The sequence below is a fragment of the Procambarus clarkii genome, chromosome 25, assembly GCF_040958095.1.
Source record: "Procambarus clarkii isolate CNS0578487 chromosome 25, FALCON_Pclarkii_2.0, whole genome shotgun sequence".
Lineage (NCBI taxonomy): Eukaryota > Metazoa > Arthropoda > Malacostraca > Decapoda > Cambaridae > Procambarus > Procambarus clarkii.
In genome coordinates, this window is record NC_091174.1 from 22,559,689 (window position 1) to 22,584,178 (window position 24,490).

Consider the following 24,490-nt stretch of genomic DNA (forward strand, 5'->3'; position numbering starts at 1 on the left):
AGAAGTGACTCGAACCCATACTCACAGGAGCAGCGCAACTGGTATCTACAGGATGCCTTAATCTGCTTGACCATCATGCCTGGACATAAGGAAGTGATAGCCGAAGCTAAGTCCGGTCGGGATGGTCAAGCGGATTAAGGCATCCTGTAGATACCAGTTGCGTTGCTCCTGGGAGTATGGGTTTGAGTCACTTCTGGGGTGTGAGTTTTTAGTCGCATATATTCCTGGGGACCATTCAGGCTTGTTCACATTTGCGTTCCTCACGTGTGCCCCAAAGAATGGGGTGATTTGATAAAATGCTATGCCCAAGATTACCATCCGATTGCCGGCGGGGAAGTGGTTTAAACAGCTTCGGCTATCACTTCCTTTTGTCCGGTCGTGATGGTCAAGCGGATTAAGGTGTCCTGTAGATACCAGTTGCATTGCTCCTGGGAGTATGGGTTCGAGTCACTTCTGGGATGTGAGTTTTCAGTCGCATATTGTCCTGGGGACCATTCAGGCTTGTTCGCATATATATATATATATATATATATATATATATATATATATATATGTCGCACCTAGTAGCCAGAACGCACTTCTCAGCCTACTATGCAAGGCCCGATTTGCCTAATAAGCCAAGTTTTCCTGAATTAATATATTTTCTCTAATTTTATTCTTATGAAATGATAGAGCTACCCATTTCATTATGTATGAGGTCAATTGTTTTTTATTGCAGTTAAAATTAACGTAGATACATGACCAAACCTAACCAACCCTACCTAACCTAACCTAACCTATCTTTATAATTTAGGTTAGGTTAGGTAGCCGAAAAAGTTAGGTTAGGTTAGGTTAGGTAGGTTAGGTAGTCGAAAAACAATTAATTCATGAAAACTTGGCTTATTAGGCAAATTGGGCCTTGCATAGTAGGCCGAGAGGTGCGTTCTGGCTACTAGGTACGACATATATATATATATATATATATATATATATATATATATATATATATATATATATATATATATATATATATATATATATATATATATATATATATATATATATATATATATGTCGTACCTAATAGCCAGAACGCACTTCTCAGCCTACTATTCAAGGCCCGATTTGCCTAATAAGCCAAGTTTTCATGAATTAATGTTTTTTCGTCTACCTAACCTACCTAACCTAACCTAACCTAGCTTTTTTGGCTACCTAACCTAACCTTACCTAGAAATATAGGTTAGGTAGGGTTGGTTAGGTTCGGTCATATATCTACGTTAATTTTAACTCCAATAAAAAAAAATTGACCTCATACATAGAGAAAAGGGTTGCTTTATCATTTCATAAGAAAAAAATTATAGTAAATATATTAATTCAGGAAAACTTGGCTTATTAGGCAAATCGGGCCTTGAATAGTAGGCTGAGAAGTGAGTTCTGGCTACTAGGTACGACATATATATATATATATATATATATATATATATATATATGTCGTACCTAGTAGCCAGAACTCACTTTTTGGCCTACTATTCAAGGCCCGATTTGCCTAATAAGCTAAGTTTTCCTGAATTAATTTATTTTTTCTAGTTTTTTTCTTATTAAATGATAAAGCTACCCATTTCATTATGTATGAGGTAAAAATTTTTTTATTGGAGTTAAAATTAACGTAGATATATGACCGAACCTAACCAACCCTACCTAACCTAACCTATCTTTATAGGTTAGGTTTGGTTAGGTAGCCGAAAAAGTTAGGTTAGGTTAGGTTAGGTAGGTTAGGTAGTCGAAAAACAATTAATTCATGAAAACTTGGCTTATTAGGCAAATCGGGCCTTGCATAGTAGGCTGAGAAGTGCGTTCTGGCTACTAGGTACGACATATATATATATATATATATATATATATATATATATATATATATATATATATATATATATATATATATATATATATATATATATATATATATATTGGTGTATACTGGCAGCAGGTTTTCTTTCAAACATGTTTCATTGAATATGACCGCATATTCTGTATTTATTATTTTCTGGTTTAGGGCTTCTATCCCTCTAACTATTTTCTTAGCATCAGGGCTTAATTGGAATAGGAGTTCTCCAAAACTCATTTTCGTACTTTTAAGGTGAAGAAAAGAAGTGATTTACTATAGAGTGTATTACACTTATTTGTATAATTTGCACGACGTTTCGAACCTCCATGGTTCATTCTCAAGTGAACAGATCTTACAATACTAGTTGATTTTATACCCGCATTAGGTCAGGTGATAATACAATGAAGGTGAAAAACACGGGGGGATACATAAGGGATAAACATAGGGGCTGCAGAAGGCTTATTGGCCCATACGAGGCATCTCCTATCTAAACACAAAGATTAATCCAGTGTAATTGGCCTGTTATGTTGGACATTGTCTTCTGTGTTGGCATCGATATGTTCTTGTCTTGTCCTTACTCTCATGGTGGGTAGAGTAAATAGTTCCGTGATTTGGGTGTTCATGGTAGGTCGCTCTATTCTTATGTGAATTGCCTCAAGAATTTGTAATCTTCTTGAATCTTGGGTTTTGTCTATTATGCAAGTATTCGTGTTCAACATTTCCCTTGTTAGAGTAATGTCATGGGCTTGTCTCATGTGATTCCTAGGGGCACCAGATTGAAGATGGCATGTCAAACGCCTCGTCAGCTTGGTCGACGTCATACCTATGTACTTACATTGAAGGTTACATCCTTCGTGAGGGCAAGTGTACATGTATACAACGCTTGACTGCTGTAGAGGGTTCTCCGTCGGCTTCGGGCTGTTTTTGATAAGGAGTTCGGAAGTCTTCTTGGTTTTGTAGAATATTATCAGGTATATATATGATACCCTGATAATATTCTACAAAACCAAGAAGACTTCCGAACTCCTTATCAAAAACAGCCAGAAGCCGACGGAGAACCCTCTACAGCAGTCAAGCGTTGTATACATGTACACTTGACCCCACGAAGGATGTAACCTTCAATGTAAGTACATAGGTATGACGTCGACCAAGCTGACGAGGCGTCTGACATGCCATCTTCAATCTGGTGCCCCTAGGAATCACATGAGACGAGCCCATGACATTACTCTAACAAGAGAAATGTTGAACAAGAATACTTGCATAATAGACAAAACCCAAGATTCAAGAAGATTACAAATTCTTGAGGCAATTCACATAAGAATAGAGCGACCTACCATGAACACCCAAATCACGGAACTATTTACTCTACCCACCATGAGAGTAAGGACAAGACAAGAACATATCGATGCCAACACAGAAGACAATGTCCAACATAACAGGCCAATTACACTGGATTAATCTTTGTGTTTGGATAGGAGATGCCTCGTATGGGCCAATAAGCCTTCTGCAGCCCCTATGTTTATCCCTTATGTATCCCCCCATGTTTTCACCTTCATTGTATTATCACCTGACCTAATGCGGGTATAAAATCAACTAGTATTGTAAGATCTGTTCACTTGAGAATGAACCATGGAGGTTCGAAACGTCGTGCAAATTATACAAATAAGTGTAATACACTCTATAGTAAATCACTTCTTTTCTTCACCTTAAAAGTACGAAAATGAGTTCTGGAGAACTCCTATTTCAATTAAGCCCTGATGCTAAGAAAATAGTTAGAGGGATAGAAGCCCTAAACCAGAAAATAATAAATACAGAATATGCGGTCATATTCAATGAAACATATATATATATATATATATATATATATATATATATATATATATATATATATATATATATATATATATGTCGTACCTAGTAGCCAGAACGCACTTCTCAGCCTACTATACAAGGCCCGATTTGCCTAATAAGCCAAGTTTTCATGAATTATTTGTTTTTCGACTACCTAACCTACCTAACCTAACCTAACCTAACTTTTTCGGCTACCTAACCTAACCTAACCTATAAAGATAGGTTAGGTTAGGTTAGGTAGGGTTGGTTAGGTTCGGTCATATATCTACGGTAATTTTAACTCCAATAAAAAAAAATTGACCTCATACATAATGAAATGAGTAGCTTTATTATTTCATTAGAAAAAAATTAGAGAAAATATATTAATTCAGGAAAACTTGGCTTATTAGGCAAATCGGGCCTTGCATAGTAGGCCAAGAAGTGCGTTCTGGCTAATAGGTACGACATATATATATATATATATATATATATATATATATATTGTAAATTAGCTGTGTCATGTAGATAAGTTTGCCCCAGTAAACTGGTGGATTTTATTTCGACTTCACCCAACCCTAGACATTTTCAACTTACATATTTGAGGCCTGGAGGTTCACTGGTTTATAAGGGAAAGTTCTACTCCACGAGCCTTGCTTGGGATCAAGACATAACATATATACAACAAGAAGTGTATTTCGCTTCTCGGTGTATATACGTCTACGTCTAGAAAGATGTTGAAAGATTTACTTGAAAAGACAACTGAATTACGAAAAGTTATGCAACATATTTTGGCAAAAGTTTCGCAAAATTAACAATTACAAATCTTGCTAATTAATATATAATAAAACAAAGCAGTATTAAATAAAAATAAATAACCCGTACATTACTACTGATAAGTGTCGTAAAAAGAGCGGTTTAGGATGCAAATATTGATGTAACTCTAGTGATGTGTATATAGTATTCAAAATAGGAATAATAACAATGATAATATTAATTATAATAATTTACGTTTACCTGGTAATCGGCGTCTTGGCTGGAGAGGAACACCTGAGCATAGCGCCAGACTGCTTTGTTGTTGACAACAGCAGGAGGACTATCAATTTTGTCCTGGTGAACACTCCAGAGAACCTCTTCGTCCCCTGCGGCAGTCCTGGACACGAGGAAAACATGTAGTAACAGAGGTGTTGATATTACATTGTTTCACAGCGATTTGTTCTGTACAGACTAAACATTCTATGTGATGTTACTGGTGTTTTGATTGTTCACATATATTTTACTTTTCGTATTCTTGTCGTTGTTGCATTTGTTTGTAAAGAAATTTAGAAATGAGAGTATTATACCTAAACTTCTTAATATGTTTTGTTTTTTTAATTGATGTTCATAATATAAACACGTACACACACGATTTTAGCCCTGCTTGCCGGGTTTTATCTTTGCTCTTTCGGCCCGCCTCTCAACTGTCAATCAACTGTCACTAACTACTAACTAACTATTTTTTCCCCCAGACACACCTCCACACACCCAGGAAGCAGCTTCGTAACAGCTGTCTAACTCCTAGGTACCTATTAACTGCTAGGTAACAGGGGAATTCAGGGTGAAAGAAACTTTGCCCATTTGTTTCTGCCTGGTCCGGGAATCGAACCCGGGCTCTGGAGTCCTGCGCAGTTACCAGACCCCGAAGATCACCCCCCCCCCCCACACACACACATGTGTGTGTGGGGTGTGTGTGTGTGTGGGGTGTGTGTGTGTGTGTGTGTATGTGTTTACTAGTTGTGTTTTTGCGGGGGTTGAGCTTTGCTCTTTCGGCCCGCCTCTCAACTGTCAATCAACTGTTTACTAACTACTTTTTTTTTTTTTTTTTTCTCCCCACACCACACACACACACACCCCAGGAAGCAGCCCGTGACAGCTGACTAACTCCCAGGTACCTATTTACTGCTATGTAACAGGGGCACTTGGGGTGAAAGAAACTTTGCCCATTTGTTTCTGCCTCGTGCGGGAATCGAACCCGCGCCACAGAATTACGAGTCCTGCGCGCTATCCACCAGGCTACGAGGCCCCCAGCTGGGTCTGTGTGTGTGTGTGTGTGTGTGTGTGTGTGTGTGTGTGTGTGTGTGTGTGTGTGTGTGTGTGTGTGTGTGTGTGTGTGTGTGTGTGTGTGTGTGTGTGAGTGAGTGTGAAAGTACCTGAACACTCTCTGCACACAAAAGACTTACCTCAGCCTACGTGTGAGAAAATGTATAACCAGAAAAAAGTGGCAAACAAGAAGCAGGTGATATATTAGGCTGAGCCCCCTACATGGACGGGTGTTGTCTCGTAGCTACGTCACTCACAACAGTGTTCATAACCCACCTGATCACAGACAGTTTTGCTGAAGAATCTTTGTAGATTTCAGAGAACCAAAATGCAAGGCAGAAAGTTTGATTGGCTGAGAGGAGAGCGCTCTTCAGACGACTTGTGTGGAGCGTGTTGAAGGATTCCAGGTAAACAAAGCCACCTTGAGGGAGAAGTAAACAACATGTAAGGTGCGGCACATCAACTCATACTATCTACTTAAATTTCACGTTACAATATATTATCAAATAAATTAACACGAACAAATCCTAAATATTTATGATGTATAAGTGAAAAGCTAGTTTAAGTAAAATGCTTTGCCTCCACTACTGTTAACTTCACACCTTTAATTTCGCATAGCAATGCATTGTCAATCTATTTTGAGTTCTTGTATCTTAAAAAAATTCGCAGAAGAATGTTATCACTGTTTATCATACTTATTTCACATATTAATGGATATATACAAATTTTCTCTCCTGGCAGTAAATACATGGAATGTGTTCGAGCGCTTGTGAATTTTGTAATTTAAAAAGAAAACCAAAACCAATACGTTTTAACATTATGAGCGCAAACTTGTTTCATCCATTCAAACACTATGGGGGCCAAACAATATTTAATCCTTTTCATAAATTTCTCTTCTTCGCCAGCAGCAACAATTATGGAGAGTCGTATGGAAAGAGGTTCTCTGAAACTCGGCATCAAACTAATAGTACACAATGACATCTCACTAACGTGATATTTCTATGAGAAATTCTTGGGAGTAGGATGGTGCGATGGAACCAGCATCCTGGGACACCCCAGACACCCGCCCTACCAATAAATCACAATATTCAGATAACTGTACAATCCATACAAACCCACTTGGAATTTAGAGGTACCGAATAGGAACTAACTCCAAAGATTTTCTCACATATATTTCACGTTATAGTGATTAAATTGTGGATTTAATGCGAGCTTTAGGTGGAGAACTCCATACCTTACGATAGAGTGTATGCAGTATTATAGTTTGTGTGTTGGTGGTGCTGTCGTTGATCCTCCTTTACGGACAACCCAACCCACAACTCGGTAGAGTGCTTATACCTCACTAGGAGATCACCCTTGGCGCTTCTGGCTCTTGGAGAGGGGCTCAACGTCACACGTTTAGGGGATGCGGCTCCACCACTTAGCCTCGTTGTCACGTGCACACACCCACTCGAGCCGCTGTGACTCCCCACTCTCTCCTTAGGTGATATGATCTCCTCAATCCCCCTTTGACTTATTAGGTATTACTTTCTACCCTGTCCACAGCAGTGGTTCTTGGTTCTTTCTCTCTCTCTCTCCTTCTTTACTACCTCATAGGAAGCCTCACTAGGACAAGGGCAAACACCAGCAAATTGGGATACATTTACTGGACAAAGCACATACACGATACATACACACATATAATAATAATGAATCCTATACTCTATAATATTACAATCAGGTTGCTCTCCAACACCATCAGAACTCTATTATCAGTTTACCAAGTGGTATCCTATCTTCTGATTCACCATCTGATACCATCAACCTCCTCAAGTAGATCAAGTCTACATACACTGTTGCACCATCAACAAGAGAATATATATATATGTATCTATAAATTATTAAATATGACCGAAAAAGTAAGATTAATAATTCTAACACGAATTTTCTCAATCTTTCGTACATTTCTTTTCACTGTTATCTTGAGATGATTTCTGGGCTTTTTAGTGTCCCCGCGGCCCGGTCCTCGACCAGGCCTCCACCCCCAGGAAGCAGCCCGTGACAGCTGACTAACACCCAGGTACCTATTTTACTGCTAGGTAACAGGGGCATTCAGGGTGAAAGAAACTTTGCCCATTTGTTTCTGCCTCGTGCGGGAATCGAACCCGCGCCACAGAATTACGAGCCCTGCGCGCTATCCACCAGGCTACGAGGCCTGGTGGTGGTAATTCAAAAATCAATTCTCCAAAATTCATTTTTATTTCTAGTCTGACGCGACACTTGAGCGCGTTTCGTAAAACTTATTACATTTTCAAAGACTTTAGTTACACATACACAACTGAATAGAACTTACACATCTCCGATTTGTTTATATCTACATTTGAGTGAGGTGGATGGGGTGAGGTGGTATTTAATAGGGTATTAATTTCATCAACACAAGACAGAACACGAAACAATGGGTATTGAATAGAAGTGATTGTAGAAAGCCTATTGGTCCATATTTCTTGATGCTTCTATATTGGAGCTGAGTCTTGAGGTGGGTAGAATATAGTTGTGCATTAATTGGCAGTTGATTGCTGGTGTTGACTTTTTAATGTGTAGTGCCTCGCAAACGTCAAGCCGTCTGCTATCGCTGTATCTATCGATGATTTCTGTGTTGTTTACTAGGATTTCTCTGGCGATGGTTTGGTTGTGGGAAGAGATTATATGTTCCTTATATTAATGGAGCCCTGTTGCTTATGCATCGTTAAACGCCTAGAAAGAGATGTTGTTGTCTTGCCTATATACTGGGTTTTTTGGAGCTTACAATCCCCAAGAGGGCATAGACGACGTTGGTCTCTTTTAAAGCGTTCTGCTTTGTGTCTGGAGAGTTTCTCATGAGTAGGCTGGCCGTTTTTCTGGTTTTATAGTAAATCGTCAGTTGTATCCTGTGATTTTTGTCTGTAGGGATAACGTTTCTATTAACAATATCTTTCAGCACCCTTTCCTCCGTTTTATGAGCTGTGGAAAAGAAGTTCCTGTAAAATAGTCTAATAGGGGGTATAGGTGTTGTGTTAGTTGTCTCTTCAGAGGTTGCATGGCGTTTCACTTTCCTTCTTATGATGTCTACGACGAAACCAATGGAGAAGCCGTTGTTGACTAGGACCTGCCTTACCCTACAGAGTTCTTCGTCGACTTGCTTCCATTCTGAGCTGTGGCTGAGAGCACGGTCGACATATGCGTTAACAACACTCCTCTTGTACCTGTCTGGGCAGTCGCTGTTGGCATTTAGGCACATTCGTATGTTCGTTTCCTTAGTGTAGACTGCAGTGTGGAAACCTCCGCTCTTTTCCATGACTGTTACATCTAGAAAGGGCAGCTTCCCATCCTTTTCCATCGCGTAAGTGAAACGCAGCACGGAACTCTGCTCAAACGCCTCCTTCAGCTCCTGCAGATGTCTGACATCAGGTACCTGTGTAAAAATGTCATCAACATACCCGCAGTATATGGCCGGTTTCAAGTTCATGTCGACTAAGACTTTTTGCTCGATGGTACCCATGTAGAAGTTTGCAAACAGGACACCTAGGGAAGAACCCATGGCGACCCCATCTACTTGCTTATACATGTGCCCATCCGGGCTCAAGAAGGGTGCCTCTTTAGTACAAGCTTGGAGTAGTTTCCTTAGAATATTCTCTGGTATGTCAAGAGGAGTACAGGCTGGATCACGATACACTCTGTCGGCTATCATCCCGATTGTCTCGTCCACAGGTACTTTGGTGAACAGTGATTCTACGTCCAACGAGGCTCTTATCCCTGTGGCCCGTGTGCCCCGCAGTAAGTCAACAAATTCTTTTGGAGACTTCAGGCTGAAGGCGCAAGGGACATAAGGAGTCAGCAGGCCGTTGAGTCGCTTCGCCAGTCTGTACGTGGGTGTGAGTATCTGGCTAATGATTGGCCGAAGTAGGTTTCCAGGCTTGTGTGTCTTGACATTTCCATACGCATATCCAGGTTTATATTCCCCAATAATCTTTGGCAGGTGGAGTCCGGATTTCTTGGCGTTCACAGTTTCAATCAGTTTGTTTGTTGACCTTTGAAAGCAAAGGTCAAAGCAAAGGCTGGAGACCTCTGCCAGTGTGTTGCTGGACACCTCTGCCAGTGTGTTGCTGGACACCTCTGCCAGTGTGTTGCTGGACACCTCTGCCAGTGTGTTGCTGGAGACCTCTGCCAGTGTGTTGCTGGAGACCTCTGCAAGTGTGTTGCTGGAGACCTCTGCTAGTGTGTTGCTGGACACCTCTGCCAGTGTGTTGCTGGAGACATCTGCCAGTGTGTTGCTGGAGACCTCTGCCAGTGTGTTTACCTCTGCCAGTGTGTTGATGGAGACCTGTGACAGTGTGTTGCTGGAGATCTCTGCCAGTGTGTTGCTGGAGACCTCTGCCAGTGTGTTGCTGGAGACCTCTGCCAGTGTGGTACTGGAGACCTCTGCCAGTGTGTTGCTGGAGACCCCTTCCAGTGTGTTGCTGGAGACCTCTGCCAGTGTGTTACTGCAGACCCCTTCCAGTGTGTTGCTGGAGACCACTGCCAGTGTGTTGCTGGAGACCTCTGCCAGTGTGTTGCTAGAGACCTCTGCCAGTGTGTTGCTGTAGACCTCTGCCAGTGTGTTGATGGACACCTCTGCCAGTGTGTTGATGGACACCTCTGCCAGTGTGTTGCTGGAGACCTCTGCCAGTGTGTTGCTGCAGACCCCTCCCAGTGTGTTGCTGGAGACCTCTTCCAGTGTGTTGCTGCAGACCTCTCCCAGTGTGTTGCTGGAGACCTCTCCCAGTGTGTTGCTGGACACTTCTGCCAGTGTGTTACTGGAGACCTCTGTCAGTGTGTTGCTGCAGACCCCGCCCAGTGTGTTCCTGGAGACCTTTGCCAGTGTGTTGCTGCAGACCCCTCCCAGTGAGTTGCTGTAGACCCCTCCCAGTGTGTTCCTGGAGACCTCTGCCAGTGTGTTGCTGCAGACCCCTGCCAGTGTGTTGCTGAAGACCTCTGCCAGTGTGTTGCTGGAGACTTCTGACAGTGTGTTGCTGGAGACCTCTGCCAGTGTGTTGCTGGTCACCTCTGCCAGTGTGTTGCTGGAGACCTCTGCCAGTGTGTTGCTGGACACCTCTGCCAGTGTGTTGCTGGAGACCCCTGCCAGTGTGTTGCTGGAGACCTCTGCCAGTGTGTTGCTGGAGACCTCTGCCAGTGTGTTGCTGGAGACCTCTGCCAGTGTTTTGCTGGACACCTCTGCCAGTGTGTTGCTGGAGACCTCTGCCAGTGTGTTGCTGGAGACCTCTGCCAGTGTGTTGCTGGAGACCTCTGCCAGTGTGTTGCTGGATACCTCTGCCAGTGTGTTGCTGGAGACCTCTGCCAGTGTGGTACTGGAGACCTCTGCCAGTGTGTTGCTGGAGACCCCTTCCAGTGTGTTGCTGGAGACCTCTGTCAGTGTGTTGCTGCAGACCCCTTCCAGTGTGTTGCTGGAAACCCCTGCCAGTGTGTTGCTGGAGACCTCTGCCAGTGTGTTGCTGGAGACCTCTGCCAGTGTGTTGCTGAACACCTCTGCCAGTGTGTTGCTGGAGACCTCTGCCAGTGTGTTTGCTGGAGACCTCTGCCAGTGTGTTGCTGGAGACCTCTGCCAGTGTGTTGCTGGAGACCCCTGCCAGTGTGTTGCTGGAGCCCTCTGCCAGTGTGTTGCTGGAGACCCCTGCCAGTGTGTTGCTGGAGACCTCTGCCAGTGTGTTGCTGGAGACCTCTGCCAGTGTGTTACTGAAGACCTCTGCCAGTGTGTTGCTGGAGACCTCTGCCAGTGTGGTACTGGAGACCTCTGCCAGTGTGTTGCTGGAGACCCCTTCCAGTGTGTTGCTGGAGACCCCTGCCAGTGTTTTGCTGCAGACCCCTTCCAGTGTGTTGCTGGAGACCCCTGCCAGTGTGTTGCTGGAGACCTCTGCCAGTGTGTTTCTGGAGACCTCTGCCAGTGTGTTGCTGGAGACCTCTGCCAGTGTGTTGATGGACACCTCTGCCAGTGTGTTGATGGAGACCTCTGCCAGTGTGTTGATGGAGACCTCTGCCAGTGTGTTGATGGACACCTCTGCCAGTGTGTTGATGGAGACCTCTGCCAGTGTGTTGCTGCAGACCCCTTCCAGTGTGTTGCTGGAGACCCCTGCCAGTGTGTTGCTGGAGACCTCTGCCAGTGTGTTGCTGGAGACCTCTGCCAGTGTGTTGCTGGAGACCTCTGCCAGTGTGTTGATGGACACCTCTGCCAGTGTGTTGATGGAGACCTCTGCCAGTGTGTTACTGGAGACCTCTGCCAGTGTGTTGCTGCAGACCTCTCCCAGTGTGTTGCTGGAGACCTGTGCCAGTGTGTTACTGGAGACCTCTGCCAGTGTGTTGCTGCAGACCTCTCCCAGTGTGCTGCTGGAGACCCCTCCCAGTGTGTTCCTGGAGACCTTTGCCAGTGTGTTGCTGCAGACTCCTCCCAGTGTGTTGCTGCAGACCCCTCCCAGTGTGTTCCTGGAGACCTCTGCCAGTGTGTTGCTGGAGACCTTTGCCAGTGTGTTGCTTCAGACCTCTGCCAGTGTGTTGCTACAGACCCCTCCCAGTGTGTTGGCAGGTCCTAGTCAACAATGGCTTTTCTAACGGTTATGTTGAAGACGTCATAAAATGAAAGGTGAAACGCCATGCAACCTCTGAAGAGTCAACTAACACAACACTTGTACCCCCTATTATACTGTTTTACAGGAACTTCTTTTCCACAGCTCATAAAAACGGAGGAAAGTGTCCTGAAAGATATTATTAATAGGAACGTTATCCCCACAGACAAAAGTCAGAAGATACAATTGACAATTTACTACAAAAACAAGAAAACGACCAACCAACTCATGAAGAACTCTCCAGACACCAAGCAGAACGACTTGAAAGAAACCAACGTCATCTATGCCTTCACATGCCCACTTGGGACAATCATACCCAAAGATCTCAGTATATAGGCAAGAAAACAAACGTCTCTGTCTAGGCGATTAACAATACACAAACAACAGGGCGTGTGTGTGTGTGTGTGTGTGTACTCACCTAGTTGTGCTTGCGGGGGTTGAGCCTTGGTTCTTTGGTCCCGCCTCTCAACCGTCAATCAACTGTTGTACAGATTCGTGAGCCTACTGGGCTCTATCATACCTACATTTGAAACTGTGTATGGAGTCAGCCTCCACCACATCACTGCTTAATGCATTCCATCTGTTAACTACTCTGACCCTGAAAAAGTTCTTTCTAACGTTCCTGTGGCTCATTTGGGTACTGAGTTTCCACCTGTGTCCCCTTGTTCGTGTACCACCTGTGTTAAACAGTTTATCTTTATCTACGCTGTCAATTCCCCTGAGAATTTTATAGGTAGTGATCATGTCTTCCCCCACTCTTCTGCCTTCCAGTGTCAAGAGGTGCATTTCCCGCAGTCTTTCCTCGTAACTCATGCCTCTTAGTTCCGGGACTAGCCTACCTCTGGCATACCTCTGAACTTTTTTCCAGCTTCATCTTGTGTTTGATCAGGTACGGGCTCCATGTTGGGGCCGCATACTTTAGGATTGGTCTTACATATGGGGTATACAAGGTTCTGAATGATTTCTTACACAGGTTCCTGACGGCTGTTCTGATGTTAGCCAGCTTCGCGTATGCCGCAGCTGTAATTATTTTTATGTGGGCTTTTATTTACATATCTCCGAAACAGTATAGGTCCAAGGACTGACCCCTGCGGGATTCCACTGGTGCCGTCTCGCTAGTCTGAAACCTCACCCCCTCACAGTGACTCCCTGTCTTTTGATGCTTAGGTCCTCCCTTATCTAATGGAGTACCTTCCCTTTCACTCCTGCTAGCATCTCCAGCCTTTTCACTAGCCTCTTTTGTGGTACTGTGTCAAATACTTTTTGGCAATCCAAAAATATAGTCTGCCCACCTTGGTCTGTATACGTAACATGTACTTCCAATAATCATTCGTTAAGTGTTTTAGTAATGATCCTCTAGCTAATAATCCCTCCTAACTTATGGATTACAACACCAGGCACTCTAACCACAACACCACCACAGTGTTCCAGGTACAGTAACCACAACACCATCACAGTGTTCCAGGCACACTAACAACAACACCACCACAGTGTTGTGGTGGTGTTGTGGTTAGTATCCCCTCTCTTTCTTGCCTGATTTTTGTTGCCTGGTCATAGAATTCAATTAATCCTGTGAGGCAGGACTTGCCATCCTTGAACTCATGTTGATGTTTTGTTACAAAATTCTTTCGCTCCAGATGTTCCAGTAGGTTTTTTCGCACAATCTTCTCCGTCAGCTTGCATGGTATGCAAGTTAGGGACACTGGCCTGTAGTTCAGTGCCTCCTGTTTATCCCCTTTCTTGTATATCGGGACTACATTAACCGCTTTCCAAATTCTTGGCCGTTCCCCTGTTGCCAGGGATTTGTTATACACTATGGAGAGTGGCAGGCACAGTGCTTCTGCTCCTTCCATTAGTATCCAAGGGGGAGATTCCATCTGGGCCAATAGCCTTTGTCACATCCAACTCTAGTAAAAGCTTCCTAACATCCCCACTTGTAATCTGTAACTCTTCTAGTTGTTCCTGGTTAACTATTCCTTGTCTTATCTCTGGAACTTCTTCTTGCTCTAAAGTGAAGACCTCCTGGAATTTTTTACTCAGTTCTTCGCACACTTCCTTGTCGTTTGTAGTGAATTCGTCTGCCCCTATCCTTAATTTTATTACCTGTTCCTTTACTGTGCTTTTTCTCATGATGTGGCTGTGGAGCAATTTAGGTTGAGTCTGCCTTGCTTGCGATGTAATTTTCGCATTGCCCTTCTGCCTTTCTTCTCAACCTGACATATTCATTCCTGGCATTCTGGTATCTTTCTTTACTCTCAAGTGTCCTGTTATTTTTATAGTTTCTCCACGCTTTTTTACTTTGTTGCTTAGCTAGCCTACATCTCTGATTAAACCATGGGTTTCATGTCCTTGTTTTAATTTTGGACTGAGACAAACTTGTTTGCTACCTTACACTTCTGAGTGATGTAGTCCATCACGTCTTGGGCCGTGAGTGTGTACTCACCTATTTGTGCTTGCGGGGGATGAGCTTTGGCTCTTTGGTCCCTCCTCTCAACTGTCAATCAACTAATGTAAAGGTTCCTGAGCCTACTGAGTTCTATCATATCTACACTTGAAGCTGTGTATGGAGTCAGCCTCCGCCACACCACTTCCTAATGCATTTCATTTGTCTACTACTCTGACACTGAAAAAATTCTTTCTAACGTCTCTGTGGCCCATTTGGGCACTCAATTTCCAATTTTCGTTTTGTGTACTCACCTAGTTGTATTCACCTAGTTGTGCTTGCGGGGGTGTAGCTCTGGCTCTTTGGTCCCGCCTCTCAACCGTCAATCAACAGGTGTACAGATTCCTGAGCCTATCGGGCTCTATCATATCTACACTTGAAACTGTGTATGGAGTCAGCCTCCACCACATCACATCCTAATGCATTCCGTTTGTCAACCACTCTGACACTAAAAAAGTTCTTTCTAATATCTCTGTGGCTCATTTGGGCGCTCAGTTTATACCTGTGTCCCCTTGTGTGTGTGCCCCTTGTGTTAAATAGCCTGTCTTTATCAACCCTATCAATTCCCTTGAGAATCTTGAATGTGGTGATCATGTCCCCCCTAAGTCTTCTGTCTTCCAGTGAAGTGAGGTTTAATTCCCGTAGTCTCTCCTCGTAGCTCATACCTCTCAGCTCGGGTACTAGTCTGGTGGCAAATCTTTGAACCTTTTCCAGTTTAGTCTTATCCTTGACTAGATACGGACTCCATGCTGGGGCTGCATACTCCAGGATTGGCCTGACATATGTGGTATACAAAGTTCTGAATGATTCTTTACACAAATTTCTGAATGCCGTTCGTATGTTGGCCAGCCTGACATATGCCGCTGATGTTATCCTCTTGATATGCGCTGCAGGAGACAGGTCTGGTGTGATATCAACTCCCAAGACTTTTTCTTTCTCTGAATCCTGAAGAATTTCCTCTCCCAGATAATACCTTGTATTTGGCCTCCTGCTCCCTGCACCTATCTTCATTATATTACATTTGGTTGGGTTAAACTCCAACAACCACTTGTTCGACCATTCCTGCAGTTTGTCTAGGTCTTCTTGAAGCCTCAAACTGTCCTCTTCTGTCTTAATCCTTCTCATAATTTTGGCATCGTCCGCAAACATTGAGAGAAATGAGTCTATACCCTCCGGGAGATCATTTACATATATCAGAAACAAGATAGGACCGAGTACAGAGCCCTGTGGGACTCCACTGGTGACTTCACGCCAATCGGAGGTCTCACCCCTCACCGTAACTCTCTGCTTCCTATTGCTTAGGTACTCCCTTATCCACTGGAGCACCTTACCAGCTACACCTGCCTGTCTCTCCAGCCAACCCGTTCTCGCAAATTCGTAAAGTCAATATTGACTTATTAACAACGTGCATAGGTGATATACTAAACATAATAGATACCCTTAAAAAGATTCATAGAAAACACCGACCTTACCTAACCTTGTTAGTATCTTAAGATAAGCATCTTATTGCTTCGTAATTACAATTATTACTTAACCTATACCTATTATAGGTTAGGTAATAATTGTAATTACGAAGCAATAAGATGCTTATCTTAAGATACTAACAAGGTTAGGTAAGGTCGGTGTTTTCTATGAATATTTTTAAGGGTATCTATTATGTTAAGTATGTCACCTATGCACATATTTAATAAGTCAATATTGACTTATTAAATTTGCGAGAACGGGTTGCTCCAGCTTATGTACCAGCCTCTTATGTGGTACTGTGTCAAAGGCTTTCCGACAATCCAAGAAAATGCAGTCCGCCCAGCCCTCTCTTTCTTGCTTAATCTGTGTTACCTGGTCATAGAATTCTATTAAGCCAGTCAGGCAAGATTTACCCTCCCTGAACCCATGTTGTCGATATGTCACGAAGTCCCTTCTCTCCAGATGTGCTACCAGGTTTTTTCTCACGATCTTCTCCATCACCTTGCATGGTATACAAGTTAAGGACACTGGCCAGTAGTTCAGTGCCTCTTGCCTGTCGCCCTTTTTGTATATTGGGACCACATTCGCCGTCTTCCATATTTCTGGTAGGTCTCCCGTCTCCAGTGACCTACTATACACTATGGAGAGTGGCAAGCAAAGTGCCTCTGCACACTCTTTCAGTACCCAGGGGGGTACTGGGGGGCCTCGTAGCCTCGTAGGGGGCCTCGTAGCCTGGTGGATAGCGCGCAGGACTCGTAATTCTGTGGCGCGGGTTCGATTCCCGCACGAGGCAGAAACAAATGGGCAAAGTTTCTTTCACCCTGAATGCCCCTGTTACCTAGCAGTAAATAGGTACCTAGGAGTTAGTCAGCTGTCACGGGCTGCTTCCTGGGGGTGGAGGCCTGGTCGAGGACCGGGCCGCGGGGACACTAAAGCCCCGAAATCATCTCAAGATAACCTCAAGATAACCCATGGCGAGATCCCGTCTGGACCAACAGCCTTTCTAACATCCAGGTCCAGCAGGTGTCTCTTGACGACCTCTCTCGTAATTTCAAACTCTTCCAAGACCGCCTGGTTTACTTCCCTTTCTCCTAGCACAGTGACCTCACCTTGTTCTGTTGTGAAGACCTCCTGGAACCTCTTGTTGAGTTCATCACACACCTCTTTGTCATTCTCTGTATACCTGTCCTCGCCTGTTCTAAGTTTCACTACCTGTTCTTTCACTGTTGATTTCCTTCTGATATGACTAAGGAGTAGCTTTGGTTCGGCCTTGGCTTTGTTTGCTATATCATTTTCATAACTTTTCTCTGCTTCTCTTCTCACCCTAACATACTCATTCCTGGTTCTCTGGTATCTCTCTCTGCTTTCTGGTGTTCTGTTATTCCGGAAGTTCCTCCACGCCCTTTTGTTCAGTACCTTTGCTTCCATACATGCCCTATTATACCATGGATTCTTCTTTTGCTTCTCGGATTTTTCCTTTTGGGCCGGGATGTATCTGCTTACTGCCTCCTGACACTTTTGGGTGACATAGTCCATCATATCTTGTACAGACTTAGCTCTGAGGTCTGTGTCCCAAGGTATTTCCCTTAGGAAGCTTCTCATCTCCTCATAATTTCCCTTTCGGTATGCCAGCCTTCTGTTTCCTAGTTCTTTTTTGGGGGGGGGATAATTCATAGCTCTACCAGGTACTCAAAGTTCAATACACTGTGATCACTCATTCCCAAGGGCGCTTCCATCTTGACTTCCCTTATATCCCACTCATTCAGGGTAAATATCAGATCAAGCATTGCTGGTTCATCCTCTCCTCTCATTCTTGTTGGATCCTTGATGTGCTGGCTTAGAAAGTTTCTTGTTGCCACGTCCAGCAGCTTAGCTTTCCATGTTTCTGGTCCTCCATGCTGGTCTCTGTTCTCCCAATCTATCTTCCCTTGGTTGAAGTCTCCCATGATTAGTAGTCCAGATCCATTCCTGCTAGCAACAGAAGCTGCTCTCTCCATTATGTTAATGGTGGCCATATTGTTTCTATCATATTCCTGTCTGGGTCTTCTGTCATTTGGGTGGTGGATTATATATGACTACGACTATAATTTTTTGCCCTCCAGTTGTTATTGTTCCTATTATGTAGTCACTGAAACCTTCACATCCCTGAACAACCAACTCCTCGAAATCCCAGCCTTTTCTTACCAGCAGAGCTACACTACCTCCACCTCTTCCTTCTCTCTCTTTCCTCATAACATAATAGTCCTGTGGGAACACTGCATTTGTTATTGTTTTCATCAGCTTTGTTTCTGTGAGAGCTATTATGTCTGGGTTTTCTTCTAGTACCCATTCTCCAAGTTCATTTGCTTTATTTGTAATACCGTCTATGTTAGTGTACATTGCCTTGAGGCTCACTTTCTTCTGTCCCTTCTCAAATCTCCTCCTTGGTGAATGTTCTGCTGGTGGAGGAAGCTGTGCCATGGGTGTGAGGATTTGTGAGGTGGATACCAGGGTTGCAGAGGATACTGGGATGAGGGGTGGGGGGTCAAGTGAAGGGGAAAGGACAGGGAGGGTATGGGGTGAACGGGGCGGGAGGACAGGAAGGAAAGGGGGGTTTTCTATGCAGAGGAGGGTGGTGGGGTTGCCCTCCCCGCTGGTGTTACTGGGTAGCTGGTTGTGGGTTCCCCCCTCGCCTCTGGGGGTGATGTGTTGGGAGCTGTGGTTTCCTGGTTTTCCCCTCTCGCCCTGCGCTTCTTCCTTGCTTCTGCTGCCATTGCCCTTCTCCTCCCTCGTCATGTCCCTCTGGAGGAATACTTTTTTGAATTCCCCCACATGTTGCAGGTGGCTTTTCTTTGTTAGAATCGTGTCCTTTGTGTTCTCGTTTGCAAACACTATCTTTAACACACGGTCTCGGTCTTTTTTGTACCAGCCTAGCCTGAAAATTTTCTCAATGCTATGCTCAAGCCCTTCCATGTCTAGTGCGTTCAGTATTTCATTCACTGCCGCTTTGTCCTTATCATTCCACTCTTTCCTATTAGAGCCTTCCTGCTCTTTAATACCTACAGCTACCACTGCTCTTTTCCTTTCCAGCAGCTGGCTAGTGGAGCGTGCCGCTTCCTGTGAGGTGGCTGCTTTCATGGCTACCTCCATCACTGCAGACATTACTTCAGAGTTCTTTTTTTTAGCATTTCTGCAAATGTTGCTTTTAATGTGGCATTCTCTTCCAAAGTACTATTACCACCTTCTCCCTGGGTGGTTTTCTGAGCCTCAGCATCGATACTGTTCTCTTTGAGGGCTCTAATCTCCTCCTTTGCTGCTGTCAGCTCTCTTTTTAGGTTTCTTATTTCATTCTTCATTTCCTGCATCTCACTCTTGATGTCCTCCAGAAACTGGGCGAGCATTTCCTTCATTTCGTCGCCTGAACTTTTCCCTGTTCCCCTGTTGCTTCTGGCTGTCATGCTAGATGCTGTTTCTAGTTGTGCCATGATAGGATTCGTCAGAAGGGCAGAGTGGAGTGGGGGAGAGAGAGGGAGGGAGAGAGAGAGAGATAAAGAGAGAGGGAGGGAGAGAGAGAGAGATAAAGAGAGAGGGAGGGAGAGAGAGAGAGATAAAGAGAGAGGGAGGGAGAGAGAGAGAGATAAAGAGAGAGGGAGGGAGAGAGAGAGAGATAAAGAGAGAGGGAGGGAGAGAGAGAGAGATAAAGAGAGAGGGAGGGAGAGAGAGAGAGATAAAGAGAGAGGGAGGGAGAGAGAGAGAGATAAAGAAAGAGGGAGGGAGAGAGAGAGAGATAAAGAGAGAGGGAGGGAGAGAGAGAGAGATAAAGAGAGAGGGAGGGAGAGAGAGAGAGATAAAGAGAGAGGGAGGGAGAGAGAGAGAGATAAAGAGAGAGGGAGGGAGAGAGAGAGAGATAAAGAGAGAGGGAGGGAGAGAGAGAGAGATAAAGAGAGAGGGAGGGAGAGAGAGAGAGATAAAGAGAGAGGGAGGGAGAGAGAGAGAGATAAAGAGAGAGGGAGGGAGAGAGAGAGAGATAAAGAGAGAGAGAGAGAGAGAGAGAGAGATAAAGAGAGAGAGAGAGAGAGAGAGAGAGAGAGAGAGAGAGAGAGAGAGAGAGATAAAGAGAGAGAGAGAGATAAAGAGAGATAAAGAGAGAGAGAGAGATAAAGAGAGAGAGAGAGAGAGAGAGAGAGAGAGAGAGAGAGAGAGAGAGAGAGAGAGAGAGAGAGAGAGAGAGAGAGAGAGAGAGAGAGAGAGAGAGAGAGAGAGAGAGAGAGAGATAAAGAGAGAGAGAGAGAGAGATAAAGAGAGAGAGAGAGAGAGAGAGAGAGAGAGAGAGAGAGAGAGAGAGAGAGAGAGAGAGAGAGAGAGAGAGAGAGAGAGAGAGAGAGAGATAAAGAGAGAGGGAGAGATAAAGAGAGAGGGAGGGAGAGAGAGAGAGAGAGAGAGAGAGAGAGAGAGAGAGAGAGAGAGAGAGAGAGAGAGAGAGAGAGAGAGAGAGAGAGAGAGAGAGAGAGAGAGAGAGAGAGAGAGAGAGAGAGAGAGTGAGAGAGAGAGAGAGAGAGAGAGAGGGGGAGGGAGGGAGAGAGAGAGATAAAGAGAGAGGGAGGGTGAGAGAGAGAGAGAGAGAGAGAGAGAGAGAGAGAGAGAGAGAGAGAGAGAGAGAGAGAGAGAGAGAGAGAGAGAGAGAGAGAGAGAGAGAGAGAGAGTGGGAGAGAGAGGAGAGAGAGGAGAAAGTGGGAGAGAGAGAGAGAGAGAGGGGGAGAGTATGTGTAAGGGATGCGAGTGACTGGGGGGTGGGGGGGTGGTGGTGGCGACCAGGTGAGGTCAGGTCAGATGGGGGGTATGAGAGGAGGTGGGGTATAGTAGGGGCTTGGCTCTTTCCACAAAAAGTGTTAATCCTTTCTTCCCTGACTGAACGTTTGTGTGTGCGTTTTTGCGTGAGCGTGCGTGCATACGTACGTGGGCGTGCGTGCGTGCGTGTGTCACGAGTCCCCTTAAGCGTTACCTCTACCTAAATGAGCCACGTTGAGATTTTAAATATATATGATATCACATACCAGACTCCTCCCGCTCACACAACCAGATGAGTGGTTCGTGTGTGTGTTTACTAGTTGTGTTTTTTTTTTGCAGGGGTTGAGCTTTGCTCTTTCGGCCCGCCTCTCAACTGTCAATCAACTGTTTACTAACTACTTTTTTTTTTTCCCCACACCACACACACACACACCCCAGGAAGCAGCCCGTGACAGCTGACTAACTCCCAGGTACCTATTTACTGCTAGGTAACAGGGGCACTTAGGGTGAAAGAAACTTTGCGTGTGTGTGTGTGTGTGTGTGTGTGTGTGTGTGTGTGTGTGTGTGTGTGTGTGTGTGTGTGTGTGTGTGTGTGTGTGTGTGTACTCACCTATATGTACTCACCTATATGTGCTTGCAGGATCGAGCATTGACTCTTGGATCCCGCCTTTCTAGCTATCGGTTGTTTACAGCAATGACTCCTGTCCCATTTCCCTATCATACCTAGTTTTAAAAGTTTGAATAGTATTTGCTTCCACAACCTGTTCCCCAAGTGCATTCCATTTTTCTACTACTCTCACGCTAAAAGAAAACTTCCTAACATCTCTGTGACTCATCTGAGTTTCCAGTTTCCACCCATGTCCCCTCGTTCTGTTATTATTACGTGTGAACATTTCATCTATTTCCACTTTGTCAATTCCCCTGAGTATTTTATATGTCCCTATCATATCTCCTCTCTCCCTTCTTTTCTCTAGTGTCGTAAGGTTCAGTTCCTTCAGCCGCTCTTCATATCCCATCCCTCGTAGCTCTGGGACAAGCCTCGTCGCAAACCTCTGAACCTTCTCCAGTTTCTTTATGTGTTTCTTCAGGTGGGGGCTCCATGATGGCGCGGCATACTCTAAGACGGGTCTCACGTAGGCAGTGTAAAGCGCCCTAAAAGCTTCCTCATTTAGGTTTCTGAATGAAGTTCTAATTTTCGCCAGTGTAGAGTACGCTGCTGTCGTTATCCTATTTATATGTGCCTCAGGAGTTAGATTAGGTGTCACATCCACTCCCAGGTCTCTTTCTCGAATCGTTACAGGTAGGCTGTTCCCCTTCATTGTGTACTGTCCCTTTGGTCTCCTGTCACCTGATCCCATTTCCATAACTTTACATTTACTGGTGTTAAACTCCAGTAGCCATTTCCCTGACCATCTCTGCAGCCTGTTTAAGTCCTCTTGGAGGATCCTACAATCCTCGTCTGTCACAACTCTTCTCATTAATTTTGCGTCATCCGCAAACATTGACATGTATGATTCCACTCCTGTAAACATATCATTTACGTAAATTAGAAAGAGGATTGGTCCCAGCACCGATCCTTGAGGTACTCCACTTGTTACTGTTCGCCAGTCCGACTTTTCGCCCCTTACCATTACCCTCTGGCTCCTTCCTGTTAAGTAGTTCTTCACCCATACTAGGGCCTTTCCGCTTACTCCTGCCTGCCTCTCAAGTTTGTATAGCAGTCTCATGTACGGTACCGTATCAAAGGCCTTTTGGCAGTCAAGAAATATGCAGTCTGCCCAGCCATCTCTGTCCTGCCTTATCCTTGTTACTTTATCATAGAATTCTAAAAGGTTTGTTAGGCATGATTTCCCTGTCCAGAACCCATGTTGGTGCTTGTTTACAAACCCAATGCTCTCCAGGTGCTCTACAAGTCTTAGCCTAATTATTCTTTCAAGTATTTTGCAGGGGATGCTTGTCAGTGATACGGGTCTGTAGTTAAGTGCCTCCTCCCTATCACCCTTTTTGAAAATCGGTACGACATTTGCCTCCTTCCAGCAACTGGGCAATTCTCCCGACATAAGTGACTCATTAAAGATCATTGCCAGAGGCACGCTGAAAGCCTGCGCTGCCTCTTTGAGTATCCACGGTGATATTTTGTCTTGTCCAACAGCTTTATTTGCATCCAGTGTTGTCAACTGTTTCATTACATCCTATGCTGTCACCTCTATATCCGATAGTCTTTCATCTTGGGTAATCTCTTCTAACAATGGGAGCTGCTCAGGCTCGGTTGTGAACACTCCATGGAATTTTGCATTCAGTACCTCGCAGATTTCCTTGTCGCTTTCTGTATATGCCCCTTCTGTTTTCCTCAGTCTTGTCACTTGGTCATTTACCGACATCTTCCTTCTTATATGGCTATGTAGTAATTTTGGTTGCTTTTTCGCTTTGACTCCAATATCGTTCTCATAATTTCTTTCCGACACTCGTCTTATGTTAATGTAATCATTCCTAGCTCTGTTACATCTAATCCTGTTGTCCTCTGTCCTTTGTCTTCTGTACTTCCTCCACTCCCTCCTGCTTCTCACCTTTGCTTCCTGACACTGTCTATTAAACCATGGGTTATTATATTCCCTCCTGCTTTTTTCCTTTATTGTTGGAATAAATCTATCTTCAGCCTCCTTGCATTTCAATATGACTTGGTTCATCATACCTTGCACTGTTTTTCCTCTAAGTTCTTCCTCCCACTGCACTTCTCCCAGGTAGTCCCTTATCCTTCTGTAGTCCCCTTTTCTGTAATCAAGTCTCCTTTCCCGGACCTCTTGTCCTTTGGTCACAATTTTAAGCTCCATCATGTAGTCAAAGACTAGGACACAATGGTCACTAGCTCCTAGTGGTATTTCATGTTCCAACTGCTCGATGTCTTCTACATTCTGAGTGATAATGAGATCTAATAGGCTGGGCGTATCCCCTCCTCTTTCTCTAGTATCTTCTTTCACATGCTGTGTTAGGAAATTCCTGTCAATAACGTCTACCAGCTTCGCTCCCCAGGTCTCCTCCCCGCCATGGGGATTCCTCGTGTCCCAATTTATCTCTCCGTGATTTAGGTCCCCCATGACCAGCAGCTTCGCTCTCATTCTATGCGCTAAAGTTGCTGCCCTCTGCAGTTCATCCATACATGTCTTGTTGCTGTCCTCGTACTCCTGCCTGGGCCTTCTACTGTTTGGTGGGGGATTGTAGAGTATCAAGATTACAATCTTCTTCCCATCCACTGTCAGAGTTCCATGTATGAAGCTTGTGCTTTCATTGGTACCCGGATTTTCCAGCTCATCAAACTTCCATTTCCGCTTTATTAGTAGTGCCACTCCTCCTCCCTGTCTCTGTGTCCTTTCTTTTCTTATCACCTGGTACCCCTCTGGAAAGATTGCATCCGAG

At 44.5% G+C, this 24,490-nt stretch overlaps 1 protein-coding gene across 1 annotated transcript in view; it reads right to left on the bottom strand.

Moving 5' to 3' along the window:
• Nucleotides 1–24,490, bottom strand: part of LOC123756330 (MAM and LDL-receptor class A domain-containing protein 1) — a gene marked incomplete in the record, with an annotated part of 412,433 nt that overhangs the window by 29,254 nt on the left and 358,689 nt on the right. The window contains 2 exon segments of the mRNA XM_069331355.1: nt 4,709–4,844; nt 6,047–6,191. Of these exon segments, the coding sequence (XP_069187456.1) occupies nt 4,709–4,844; nt 6,047–6,191 (281 nt within the window).